Below are 14,378 nucleotides of genomic sequence, written 5' to 3'. Positions count from 1 at the left end.
TATAAAATGTATTCATGTACCTATTTACTATGTTACAGATCAAAACTGACCTATATATAATTTGGTACCTGTTTGTACCTAAAACACTTACCTTCCAGTTCCCAGAACTGTCCACTGCAGCTTTGTGAACATGCAACTAGAACATGCCTACCATGGTTTTCAACGCTAATAGCCAACCGTCACTCTCTAGTAAACCTAAACGTATACCCACTCACTGCTTAATACCCTGATTTTGCTAAAGAAAATTAAAGGGCCTTAATCTTCCTTTAATGTTAAGCAGCTTTCTGTTTGTGTACAGGGGAGGGACCGATCCTAGAATCTTGCATGCTAGGCAAATGTCATGGGGACATATCCTCAGCACTTTGGGACTTGAGCTAGCTTATTTCAGGACAGATCTCCTTAAAATAAGGCAATTTGTGGTTAATTTCATAACACACACACATACAAAATTATTCAAAGCAAATGTTAAAATCTTACCAAGAATTCTCACCTGGATTCATGTGGCTAGGCACCTTCAAACTCAGTACTTAAGAACCCAAGGTAATGAAATCTCAGGTATGAGAAAGCAGCCTCAATTTCAAAAGGTAAAGGCTGTTAACTCTGTCACTAGGTAACTACTATCCTACTTATCCTACTGCAGTTTTCTTAGTAGAAACTAAGAAAACTTGAAAGACACTTCCTTTTACCTTCATGTTCAGCCAAGGAATTGCCTTCCAAAATTAAATCGATGTCACATGTGGCACTCACCTTATAGTCCTAGCCTTCCCAATTCCTAATCCTCTACCACCCAGAAAATCTGACCAGAAACCAATTACCCATGTTGTCTTTGTATTGAGTGGCAGTACCTGCTTCCACTTCCTATGATACCTCACATTAAAATGTCTATATCCACTTAAGTCAAAGGAATACTGAAAAATAAGACCACACACACATTTCTAAAAATATTTTAATGAAAAGGTCATCTTTCTGTAACATTTCATTATGCTACAAATGAAACAATTGAATTACAGACCACCTCTGCTGTCATAAAGATCTGAAAACGTTAGCTTCAAAACTGAATACTTGGACAGGCTACCGATCCTCACAGCACCTCGCACATCTGCATGCTTGCTGCCATGCCAACCACCGTACCGTTGTCAGGCGTTTCAAATCGTGACACAACTCATAAAAACCAAGTTGAACTCTCTGTAGTCCCCTACCAGAACTTTTTCTCCATGTGTTCCCTAATTTCAACATGAATGTGAACACAGCTTTCAGACGTAAACTGGAAGCAGTATCCCACAGGTCCAACAAAACCAAAGTCAGCCTCATTTGTTTTCTTGTTCACTGTTGCTACCAACGGTTTTTGCAGAAATGACAGTGGAACCATATTAAGTAAAATAATTTTATTTCAGAAAGGAAATGAACTGTAAATGCCCTTTAAGAAAACGTATTTTTCTAAATCTATTAAGTAACCACCACTGAAAGACTGCTACCTATTTCTGTGAATTCATCCTGACTTAAATGCCACACAAACTTGTTGATGCAATGCAGGGTATCCCTGTGAAGGAAACATTTTGCAGATTTGTCCCCTGAAAATATTCTATTAAAAAGTAACCTGAATTAAGCAGTTTTCAAAGAAGCCCTTTCAGGGCAGCAGAAATAGCCCTTTTGGACAATCAGCAACACATTTTAATAGTAACCCAGCCGTTCTTTGGATTTTTTTTTTAAAGGAATGAGTTGTCATATAGGCACCACCCTTTAATCCCAGCACTTGGGTGACAGAAGGCTGGTGGACTGAGTTCCAAGCTAGGACAACAGTGAGACCCTGTTGGTGTGATGGGTTTGGGGGAAGACTAAAAACACATAACTAAACTGACTGTCCCTGCTGGTCCATGCAATAGTAAACTTTTAAGCTAGAGAACTTTGAGGAAGACATTTTGACAATTGTGAAAGTTCCTTGCTTTCCCTAGGGTGGAACTAGGGAAACTAGCAGCTCATTATAAAGTCATACACCAAAAATTACTTTCTGAAAAGCCAACATGATTTTCCGTTATGGAAAGCTGCCTTTCCCTTGGAACACCAAGTTGTACATATAAAGAGAAGACATCTGGCTCATGACAAATACCCTTGGCATGGTAGAATATACTGCCTAAGGCTTAGAACTTGTTCTATGGGGTACCAAGATAAAACTGAGCTTGAGGGGTAATGTCTCAAACTGTGCCATTAATTTGTAGGGAAACCAACGGTCATCGGTTTTTACTGTGAGCTACAAACCTTACCCAGCCAGAAACCTTCGTATTTAAGGTGGTGGGAAAGACATTCCTCAGTTAGGCAGGTAGGGTTCTCATTCACCTGCAAATCAAAAAGATTACTCTTACCTTGCTTTACAAAAAGTATTCTTTAATTAGTGAAAAAAAATCAAATTCAAGCCTTACCTAATGCTTATTGCCCTTCCTTGCAGGTCTAAACGCTAGACCTAGTGCCTGTGGCAACTAGCTCATTGATGTTCCAAATGGCGGAGCTCCTTCCTGCTACTTTCTTCGACATTTCAGTTGCAATAAGCAGCTTTAACTAGCTTTTGGGAAGTTGCTCACTATCACCATAGTATCTTATGCCTCCACTTGTCTGTTGTTGAAGCTCTTGCTGCTGCCTTCTCATTCTTTATTTATGCTGACTTGTCCATACTCAATTGGCTGCTGAAGTCCTGTCTTAGTGGGTTTTCCTTTGATCCAGTGCTTAAAAAGCACAACTTAGGTCCTTTAAAGCTGGTTAAATCGCTCTCATGGCTTACTCTTCCACACTGTTCACAAAACCTAACTTAGTACAACTTATAAACAGGCCACATACAGGTTTTACCTGATTATAGGTTGTAAACATCAACTTACTGAAAAAGGTTTCACTATGATACTAGTTCCAGAACATAAAAAGTTGGTTAACAATACAATTGACCTCATTACATTTAAGGATACTGTCAAGGTTGTGCCCAACAATTTCACAAACAAAGCAGGAACTACCAGCCTCCCCCATCCCATCCCTTCCATCTTTATTATATGAATAAAAGGACTTGAGACAATTTAGCTCAATTTTAATGTTTCCTAAGCATTTTGACCAGGTACCCAGGTTTAAGCTATGAACATTGACAGTGTCCATTCAAATAACCACACTTTTAGTTATGAAGGATGTAACCAGTTTCTAACATGAACCTATTTTCTACACTGCTTATGCACATATGCCCATTAACAAATGGAATGTTGTCTGTTACATTTATTGGTTTGTGAGTGTTTTCTGGAAAAACTGCAGTATTTGTGAAGACCAAAGTTCCATGCTAGCATTGCATGCATCCAAATATTAATGCACAGAGGCACAGAAGTAGAGCAACAAGAGAGCATATTGAAATACTAGCACGCCCCATTCCCCTTTTTATTGCTTGTTTAGCTTATACTTTAAAAACCAAGTAAAAATCTGAATTCAACGGTCAACTGCCAAAGAAAGTAACAGCAGGGCACATACTTAGGACTTGAATGAAATTGTTAAGCACTAGCTGGCGCAACAGCAGACATTTTTTTTTCATGTATATGACCACCTTAATATCTAAAGCTCCTCAAACAGGTTCTCCAAATTGTCACACCCAACATGTTTTAGAATGATATATATACAAGAATAACCATGTGTTCTTTGGGGATTTAAGGACTCAAGACGTTCTGAATTTGAATTGAGATATTTGGGAAGTGAGGTGCTTGCACTGAGCAACTGTGTGTGCTACATCTTCTGCTGCTTGGTTTAGACGACACCTTACTATCCTTTGCTTCACCACCCAGCAAAATGGCTAGGATATGAACAGGAAAGCATGCCAGCCAGTCAGGGGTTCAAACCAGTGATTTTTATTCCTTTGCTCTGAAAAGCTGTGTGTGTGGGGAACGGAACCAAGGAAAGTTGACTAGACCAATGGGGCTTTGAGACCTTAAATTTTAAAAGCAGAAACAAACCAGGTACCCACCACAGTCTGCTCAGACACAGCAGACTTGGTGGTTCTATATTAAAAGGCTGTTAAACAGGGAGATGGCATTCATCTACCACCCTTGGGAAGTAGAGGGCAGTATAAACACTTCACACCCCAAACTATTGGCAGCAGTTTCAATGTTATCAAGGTAAATGTGGAATGGAGATGTTCTTAACATGGTTAGGACTTAAGTCTACCACACTAAAATCATGATTACATTTTGAAAGAAAATGCACAAAAACCAAACAGCAACTTTTGAGATCTTTTTCATTTGAATGTAATCTTAATGCTATTAAATTCACAAATATGCTATTTTTTTATTACCCAATCCTAATTATCTAAAACACACATTTGCAAACATACAAGTATCTATTCTCTCCACATGTCAGCGCCCAGTCATCATGGTTTTGGAAATGGGAGAATAGATTCCCCTTAAACTGCAAGTCAGTAGGTGTTTCTTTACAGTTAACTTTAGCAAAATTCATACAAAATAGTGATTAACAATGATCTTCTTTACTTGTTAACTCACAAGGAAACACCTTCAAAACTGCATTTTGTTAAAGTTTCTGTACTAAAATGTAGAAAAACTGAACTACACAAATATTGAAAAGTTAAAAATTCCTTAATTTTTTATTCCTGGTACCACTACCACAATTTACAGGGCAATATACCTGATGTAATGAAAAGAAAAAGAAAAAGACAAAGCTACAACAGATAAAAGACCTCAGGAATGTACATCTAATTGACACTACATTGCATTAATCGATAGCTGCACTTTTGCAAACTGTGGCTATGACAGTCCTGAACAAGAAGGGCTTCCTGTTTAAGCTGCAGTAACTTTTCTGACTATGGATCATCGTTCCTTCTGTGGCAGATTTTTACAGTTCCTCTAATGCATTTAGGACGACTGTCTCAAAGTAACCTGCAGCTTTCCTGACAACTCCTCGCTCTCTCTCCTGCTAAGAACTGTAGCCTGTTGAATAATACAGGATAAAAAAATTATTACACTCAGTGAACAATTCCATATACTTTTTTATCATGATTTTTAAAAATGTAAAGATACCTACCGTTTGTTTGTTTTATTTTAAAACCTTCTGCTACCATATCCACCACTTCCACCTCCAGATCCATAGCCACCTGAAAATAACACACACAGTTCTTAATATATGTAATGTTAACCAAGATGGCTCAAAATTTTGATTAAAAAAAAAAAAAAAAAACTCACCACCATAGGGACTGCCTGAGCTTCTTCCACCAAAACTGCCCCCCTTCATGGGTCCATAATTAGATTGTTGCTGTCCACTATAATTTCCAAAGTCATTATAGTTCCCACCACCACCATAGTTACCTGAAATGACAAAGATTTTATTTGTAGTTACCAAACAAAGTAATATCCCTGTAACTATCTGGTCTATCATTGGCAACAAGTATAATCATTTTCATGCAAGTATTAACTGCAATTTCAGGTATTAAACTCCAATAATCAGAAGCCTAACTGAAAAGAGGGACCAATAAGTGGAAGCTGTCTAGAAGAGCACACTTCTAAGAAGCTTATCACATTTTAGCGTAAAGAACATCCACTTTTCTACTCCCTCCATCATTTAGACCATCATACTTGCCAGTATTTAATGTGACTTTGATGCAGCTTTTAAGGCAGTAACAGAAGATATGTTATTATCAGTCACTCACATCAATTAAGTTCAAGTTTCTCATGTAACATTACATGTAATTGTGTGTGGTCCATGGTTTATGTATAGTTAGTACAGAGCCAATATTTATTAATACATAATAAAGAAACACCCTAAGTATTCTGAGAGCTAATTTGGAATCCTATTCATTTAGTTAAGTCTAATTATTCAAACAATTTGCACATCCCATTTACCCTAACCCTAGTTAGAGTTAAGAAAAAACTCAGCAATAAGCCAAATTAAAAACTTTCTTCATGGGGGTTGGGGATTTAGCTCAGCGGTAGAGCGCTTGCCTAGGAAGCTCAAGGCCCTGGGTTCGGTCCCCAGCTCGAAAAAAAAGAACAAAAAAAAAAAAAAAAAAAAAAAAAAACTTTCCTCGTAATTTACTAAACTAGTAAGTGTACATTTCACTATACCAAATAGCAAACCTTCCCAATTTTCAGTATCTACAGACACTGAAAAATAATTGTTAAAAATTGAATGCCTAGTGTATAGTATAGTCTATGTATAGTCCCAGCACTTGGGAGGTGGATACAGGAAAGATCAAAGCCTGGGGCCAATACAGTCTGAGGCTTGCTGGCCTGTGAGATAGGGTCTTATTAAATAAAAGGTCCTAGTTGGAATGATGAAAATATTCTGGGAATGGCAATAAGGATCAATTCCCAGCAACCGAATTGTAAGCTCACAATCATTTATAATGGGACTAATAAATAATGCCCTTCTTCTGGTGTGTCTGAAGACAGTTACTGTGTACTCAAAAATAATCTTTATAAAACATTAAATTGTACATTAAAAACCTTTGCTTTCCTAATATCCAGACTAACCTAGAATTCAACCCTCCCTCACACACTCCCCCTCAAAATGGTTTTCTAAATGTGAAGTGTATGCATGCAGTGGTTAATAGTCACACAACTACAACCCCCCGTTTATCCTTTAAGCAGTTCCAAGTACCATAGAGTTTTAATTTAAATGCTGGTTTGCATTTAATCCAGGTATCTATAACTTACCTCCACCAAAATTTCCTCCTTCATTGTAACCATCATATCCTCCTCCTCCACCACCATATCCACCACCTTGGTTTCCATATCCTGGTCCACCACCTCCATAACCTCCTCTACTACTGTAACCGGGACCACCACCATAGTTGCCACCTGCAAAGCAAACAACAGAGAAAGTTGTTCAGAGGGACCAAATAATTCTGGCTTTATACTGTAAATGACAACAAAGCTAACGCTCTAGAATCTCGGCACAAGCAATCTTGACTGATAACATCTTATGATTGGCATTGTTTCTTTTTAAAAAAGTCTGTTTTCAATTTTGCTTCAGAAAATATAGCCTCACACAAAGCCAACGTTAACTCTACTGCTGGTACAATAAGTCTTACTAAGCAAAGACAATTAATTGGTGCTTTACTTCCATCCTTGGGAAGAGTTCCTACTCTGTGGTACTAATTGGAAGAAACTATTTCATCTGTCTATTCAGTTTTGGGATTGGAAGCTGTAACATTTTTAATGTGGTTGTTTAAAACTTGTCACCTACCACACTTCTAAGTCCTACCACCTAGCATTTGAGGTCACGTGTCTGATTTCCAACAATGCAGAAATTAAAGACCAAAGACCACCATTTAAGACTTACCATCACCTCCAAATCCATTATATCCACCATCACCACCTCCATAACTGCCTCTGCTGCCACCACCTCCACCACCATAGCCTCCTGAAGAAAAGCAAGGTTTGAATCAAAATTATACTTTCAAATAACTTATTAGTAAACTTATCATACAGTAGTACATATAATGAGCACATCTTACCTCTTCCACCAAAGTTTCCTCCACGCCCAAAGTTTCCTCCGCCACCACCAAAGTTTCCTCCACGTCCCATAAAGTTGCCAGATCCACCTCCACGACCTGTAACATGGGTTACAGTGAAAACTCCAAAATCTTTCCTTAACTGTTCATGTCTATTATTTATGTGTATCTGATCCAACTCACCTCTCTGTGATCCAGCAGACTGCATCTCTTGTTTAGAAAGGGCCTTTTTCACTTCACAATTATGCCCATTAATAGTGTGGTATTTCTGAACTAAAGTTGAGGTAAAAAACAAAAGTTATTTTTTGTTTGGAAAACCATGTAAAATTGAACCCTTTATCACCATGCAATTAAATACTGTTAAGACGTAGACTGAGAAGACAATGAAGGGATATTCTAGAAGTAAATGTATCCTGATCTAGATAGATGAGCAGTCCTAAACCTATAGATTGAGTCACATCAGATATCCTACATATCAAATATACATGGATTTATAACAGTAGCAAAATTAGTTATGAAGTAGCAATGAAAATAATTTTATGGTCGGGAGTCACAACACGAGGAAAGATATATATTAGGAGTCACATCACTAGGAAGATTGAGAGCTACTGACCTCAATGTTTTATGAAAACTAAAATTATTTCCTTTCAAAAATTACTAACAAGTTAATAAATTGTTACTTACCAACAATTTTATCAACTGTGTCATGATCATCAAAAGTTACAAAAGCAAATCCTCTCTTTTTCCCACTCTGCCTATCTTCCATAACTTCTATGGTTTCAATCTTGCCATACTTTTCAAAGTAGTCTCTCAGATTATATTCTTCTGTATCCTCTTTAATACCACCAACAAAAATCTTCTTCACCGTTAAATGGGCACCAGGCTTTACAGAATCCTACAAATAAAATAAATTTAAGTCAAAAAAACCAAACTGAAACAGTTCCAAGTATTATACAACATGTTATTAAAATACCTCTCTAGAAACAGCTCTCTTTGGTTCCACCACACGTCCATCAACCTTGTGTGGCCGAGCACACATTGCAGCATCCACCTCTTCGACACAAGAGTAGGTCACAAAACCAAAGCCTCTGGAACGTTTTGTTTGAGGATCTCTCATTACCTATAAAATAGTTCAAAGTATTAAATAATCCTATAGGTCCCCATCCCTTTCTAAGATCATTTTTACCCCCAAGAACTCACCACACAGTCTGTAAGTGTGCCCCATTTCTCAAAATGTTCTCTTAAGCTATCATCTGTGGTTTCAAAGCTCAGACCACCAATAAACAGCTTCCTCAGCTGCTCTGGTTCCTTTGGATCGTGGCCCTGAGGAAAAAGATTGATATAGTTATTTTTTTCTTGGAGAAAATAAACTTTAAGTTATAGGTGTCTCAAAACCCATAACATCGACATTCCATCCAATTAAAAAAATCTGCTCCACGCTGGGCATGATAACACACACCAGTTAACTTCAGCGTTTGGGAGACAGAGACTGGCCTGGACTACATATCCAATTTTTTAAGGCCAGTATGAGGTTGTCTAGTATGAGGTGAGTAGGTTGTCTTAAAAACAAACAAAACCATCTAAAAATGGTATCGGGGTCACTTTAAAGTATAACTAAACTGAACCCCCAAACGGTCCCAGACTTCTTCAAAACTAATTTTTTAAAGCTACAACTAAAAGTCTAGAATAGTTCAGATGTTTGTAACAAGTCATTCACTAGAAAAATTAACCCCAAAGACTCAGCATTATTCATTCAACCCATGCCATTTCCACTGTCCTCAGTCTGCAACACCAACAAACCCATAATTTTAAAACATGATCCATGAAATGCAACTTAAGCTTACAATGGCAAATTAAAAGAAATTCACATTTCCAGCCAATCAGTTATTAAGACATTCCTAAGCAAAATAGGCATATCCCACAAAGAACAAAACAGAACACAGCCAAGACGTAAAAACAATCCCATAATACCTTGTAGGGACCAAGGGTGTGGGTGGGTGAGTTTTGAGGCAGGCTCAAGATAAGGCAGGCCAAGCTAGCCTGGAACTTGAGGCAGTCCTACCTTACTTAGCCTTTCAAATACCAGGATAACAGGTGGGCACGCAACATTCACACGTAGTTCCACTACTTAGCTATCTGTAATCAATTTACCTTGGTTATACCCATTTACGTCGAATGGTTTTAAGTGACTTCGAATGCGATTCCTATATTCACAACTACGTAAACTTGGATTTACAAAGCATAGTACATGCTGCCTGACCAGAGGAATTAGGAACAAAACCGTAACTGACTTAGGAAATAATCTACACTGTGACTTTCTTTTGAAGGTTTTACTTTCGCGTGAACGCTTTTAATGAACGCATTAAGACAATTCAACACAAGTCCTTACGGGGGCTCACTTTTATACATTTAAAACATCTTCCATTCTCTAGAAACAGAAATGTTAGGACATTCAATATAATAAAAACAGCCACATACCAGACACCCGTTAAATGATCAACTACCCAAATAATTCACTTAGTCCCATTTATTCAAGCCTCGGATAAATGAATTTGACAATACACAAAAAACAACATCTCTATACACACAAAATTCACGTAATCGTGGTTATGTTCGAGTGTGATCGCAGTTCTTTCTCTAAAACCAAAATCCAGTAAACCATAACCCGGGCCAATCCGAAATATGAGAAATTAGATAAATAAGTTCCAAATAAACAACTACACTCAAAACCCCGAAATGGTTAAGACTTCAACCGTAGGACGCTGTAAATACTCCATTCCAAATCCTTGAGCACAAGCAGCGGGTTAGGAAGCACCTTAAAGCAGCAAGCTTTTCAGTAATGTATCCCCAAATGAGCGCTGAGAAAATCCGGCCAGAGTATTGCGCGGATTGTCATCACCCAGAAGGCCCGCCAAGGCCTAGATCCGCGCCGGCAGCACCCCAGCGGAAAGCACCGCGCCCGGAGCCTGGAGGCCATCTGCGGCATTTTCTGCCGGGCCGCCTCCCGCCGTTCCCTCCAATCCCGCGCACTCCTTCTTGGCGGCGTAGCCAGGCGGCGGCCATTGCGGGCCAATGCGCCATTTCGTAACGCGGCGGCAGATCAATGTCAATGTGGCCGCCGCCCGCCTGCTCGCTCGCCCGGATGTGCTCCTCCCCTCCCCCACCTCCTCCTCCCAACCGCTCCCGCGGAGGCCCGCCATGCCGCCCGCGGCCTCGCCAGTCAGGCCCCACAGCCCGAGGGCTCCTCGCCGGGCCGCAGACCTACTCCCCGGCCGCGCCGCGTCTTCGAGGGCTGCTGGTGCGGCCGGCCGAGAGGACCAGGGCGACGGAGGGCCTGGATGAGGCCACTCGGCCCGCTCCCCTCCCCCTCCCACCGCCCTCAGAGCAAAGCGCGGGACGATCGTCCCGGTTTCCCCCGGCCTCCCCGCTCCCATCGAGCCAAAGCCCCCCCATGCCGGCAACTACCCAGCAACCCCCCGCTCTCCCCCTAATACCTCCTCCCCCCGGCGGCGGCGGCGACGGCCGGAGTCAGGCTGGGGGCGACCGGGCGGCGGTTTTACCTCCATTTTGAGACCGGACTCGCCTCTTCCAACTCGAGTTCAATATGGGACCGAGAGGAAGAGGCGGGGCTAGTAACCACGTGATGTTCTATCCGCGCGCCGCCCGCCCATCGGGGGCGGGGTCACGCCAAAGCGGAGCGCGACTGGACCAGTGGGTTGGCGGGCCGAGAGTGGAGAGCAGGGATTGGGCCGCCAACGGGAGCGCGCGCGCCTCCCCAACTTCCAACGCAGCGCCGCCCTCGCCGCGGTTCGCGCCCGGCAGCTACGCTTACGTCAGCTGCAGCTCGACCAATAGCGAGTGCCCACGTCGGGAGAAAGCCGCGTGACCGCGCGTCAGCTTAGAGAAAGGCCTTTCCCTTTCTTCTAGCGCCTCTCGCCCCTCCCCCGCGCTTTTCTGGGTCTCTATTTCCGAGTTCGCCCCACTCCAGTGCCAGATTTAAAGTCACGCTTTTCTTACTTGAGACTTAAGGCTGTAAGAAAGTCGATTGACCCCTTCGCCTTCCTCGCGGGTGCCCAAATATCGGAAGCCGAGGTGTGGAAAATATGGCTCCGCCACCTTGGGAGACCCACACTGCAAGTTTCAGTCTTGCACTTCTCACAGGCCGCAAAATGCGGCTGAGTTAATAAGATTTCACCTTAGGCAACTTGCATATTTAAAAGATTAAGATAGTCTGCGAGGAAGAAGCAGAACCACTTGTTTTGGGTACAGAATTTAGAGAATGGGACCATTTCCAAAGTTTCTAAAAGGCTTCTGGCCATATAGGCTACCTACCTGTTGATTAGAGATTTGTTTCTTATTTAATGTGGTCATCTGTTTCAAGTTTTACTGTGCAGCATATGAATGAAATAAGTCGAATCATTTTTCTGCTTGGCAAAGGGATTCGGAATCATTTGGACTTTAGTTGCTCAAGTAAAAGTGAACATAGGATTAGGTGATCTCGAAACACCCACTGTAAGGGGCCATGGTTCGCTGAAGAATGACACCCCCCGGACTCATGTAAACGCAAAATGTTTCATTCTGTAGACGTCTAGCATGCTGGGGTTTCCCATTACCAAGATAGAGCCGGAAATAAGCTCGCAGGCTCAGTTTAAAGCACCTTAGTGGAATCCCGGGGTTGGTGGGCTTTGTCTTTCTCTAGGTATTCCAGAACCGTTGCCCGGGTGTGGTGGCTGGAAACTGTTGCTGAGGAATCCCGGGGTAGGTGGGCTGTGTTCTAATGCTATCTCTAAGAACATTCCATCACTGGGGCGTGGGGGCTGGCTGGAAACTATTGACCCATTGTCCTTGTTTCAGGCCAGGTGGTGGGGCAGTTTCTGACTAGCTGAAGCCTGGGATTTTAGGCCTAGTTCCTTAACTGCTAATTTGAAGCCTGTCGTGGAATCAGCCTAGCCTTCTCACCACAACTGTAGATTAACAATTTACAGATTTGCCAGGCATAGTATGGGACACCTCTAGCCTACTCTGAAGAAAGAGGCTGATGTGTCTCTGGCCCTACGTGGAGTTTCAGGGAGCCAGTGCTATATAGTGAGACCCTGTCTCAAAAGGAAAAAAAGTTGGGGATTTAGCTCAGTGGTAGGCGCTTGCCTATGGCGCAAAGGCCCTGAGGTTGGTCCCCAGCTCAAAAAAAAAAAAAAAAAAAAAAGGAAAAAAAAATTGCAGATCTCTATTTAAAAGTATTGGGGCGGGGGGGGGGGAAGAAAGGCACAATTGACAAGTCTTTTCCTGAAACAAATTGCATATTTTAACATTCTGTGTAACAAATTCCTTTGCAGTTTAACTGTTCCTTCCTGTGAAAGATTAGAAATGGATTCAGATGGTGGCACACACCTTTAATTCCAACACTCAATCGTGAGGCCTTAGCCTGGATCCTCATCTCTGCACACTGGACGGGTGACACACCTTCTAATCCCTCAAACTCACAGTGCTTGGGGAATGGAGGTTGGGAATTTCAAAAGAACCAGGGCAGCCACGTGTGGTGCCTCAGGACTTTAGTCACAGCAATCAGGAAGCCGATGTAGAAGGATCTCTGAGAGTACCAGGCCAGCCTGGTCTGCAGCTAGCTCTTGGACACAGACACCCTGTCTCAAAACAGTTCAAGGACATTTACAAAGTACGTGTGAGGCCACCCTGGGCTACAGAATACCCTGGTTCTAGTTTGCTTTCTGTTGCTGTAATAAACGCCATGACCAAAACCAACTTAGAAGAGGAAAACATGGTGTACTTCCAGGTCGTGGTCACCATTGAAGGGAATCAAGGCAGGAAGTGAGGCAGAAACTGCAGCCAATCTTTGGCTGGCTTGCTCCCTGGGGCATGCTCAGCTACCTCTCTTTTTTTGATCCTTGGTTTTTTGAGATGGTTTTGAGAGACCGAGTTTTTGACTTTAGACTCCATCTTAGAAAGCCTGACCTAGGGGTTGGGGATTTAGCTCAGTGGTGGCGCTTGCCTAGGGCGCAAGGCCCTGGTTCGATCCCAGCTCCGAAAAAAGAACAAAAAAAAAAAAAAAAGCCTGACCTAAGTTTACAGTCAAGTAAACTAACAGTTCAGTATCTAGCTCTAGTCTCCAGGTTACCTCCAATAAAACCTGAGCCTAGCTCCAGTTTCCAGGCTACCCCAAACAAGGCCTGCTTCTCCAGGTATGTTCCCCAACAAATCCCGAGTCTAGCACTAGTTTCCAGGTTATTCCTCAACGAATCTACACCTGGGTTTGATAACCTGCCTAATAGCCACCAATTAAAAAAAAAAAATACCAGAAGTTTATGGTTTGGCTCCTAGCACCAGCCAATTACACTAAAGGCCATAGTAACACCCCAATTAGATGCTTGCAAGGCCAGAAACACTCACTGCTTGATTGCCATTTTCTATAAAACCTTGTTCCATTGATGGGCCTTTCCTCACCAGAACTGTCCTGTGGGTCTGCAGTGTGTTAAGCCCCAAGCTTGACCTTGTTAATAAAGACCCTGGTGTGATCGCGTTGGATAGGCTCCTGATTGGTCTTTTGGGGTTCCTGAATATCCTTGGTACTACATTTTAGCGCATGGGCCTGGTTCTCCAGGGCTTTCAGGACTACCTCACCTAGATGCTGGCAAATCCAGTCTACATAGGAATATCTGTATGTGTTTGTAGCCCATGGTAAGCTTTCTGCTTCCTGTCTGTACACTAGATGTGTGCATGTAGTCTTGCTGTGAAGCAGTTCGGTTCCACATGCAGTCGTAAATCTGAGTGGTTCCACATCTGTAAATCTGTTCTGGAAAAAGACCTTGACTTTCAGGGGGCCATGGCCACAAGGGATCAGGAGACGTCCTGAGACCCACTCTGAAGTGGGCTTGGACTTGGAGAGCCA

General features: G+C 42.0%; 1 protein-coding gene across 4 annotated transcripts; it reads right to left on the bottom strand.

Annotated features, from left to right (window-relative positions):
- Positions 1-930: 930 nt before the first annotated feature.
- Positions 931-11,133, bottom strand: Hnrnpa3 (heterogeneous nuclear ribonucleoprotein A3). 4 transcript variants are annotated; one of them, XM_032903516.1, is made up of 11 exons: positions 10,972-11,097; positions 8,678-8,800; positions 8,451-8,597; positions 8,162-8,372; positions 7,661-7,750; positions 7,481-7,576; positions 7,306-7,386; positions 6,678-6,821; positions 5,208-5,330; positions 5,055-5,119; positions 931-2,335 (listed from the first exon to the last, which is right to left on the bottom strand). In XM_032903516.1, the coding sequence occupies exons 1-10, from the start codon at positions 11,041-11,043 to the stop codon at positions 5,067-5,069; spliced, it is 1,140 nt and encodes a 379-aa protein (XP_032759407.1). In that variant the 5' UTR covers positions 11,044-11,097; the 3' UTR covers positions 931-2,335; positions 5,055-5,066. The 4 variants fall into 4 exon arrangements, with proteins under 4 accessions (XP_032759407.1, XP_032759408.1, XP_032759406.1 ...); XM_032903517.1 differs by having other exon boundaries at positions 933-4,956; positions 11,038-11,133; XM_032903515.1 differs by having other exon boundaries at positions 933-4,956.
- Between the last annotated feature and the right edge of the window lie 3,245 nt (positions 11,134-14,378).

This window comes from Rattus rattus, chromosome 5, assembly GCF_011064425.1.
Source record: "Rattus rattus isolate New Zealand chromosome 5, Rrattus_CSIRO_v1, whole genome shotgun sequence".
NCBI lineage: Eukaryota > Metazoa > Chordata > Mammalia > Rodentia > Muridae > Rattus > Rattus rattus.
Note: the sequence above shows the minus strand (reverse complement) of the source record. Positions and strands in the feature narration are given on the sequence as shown.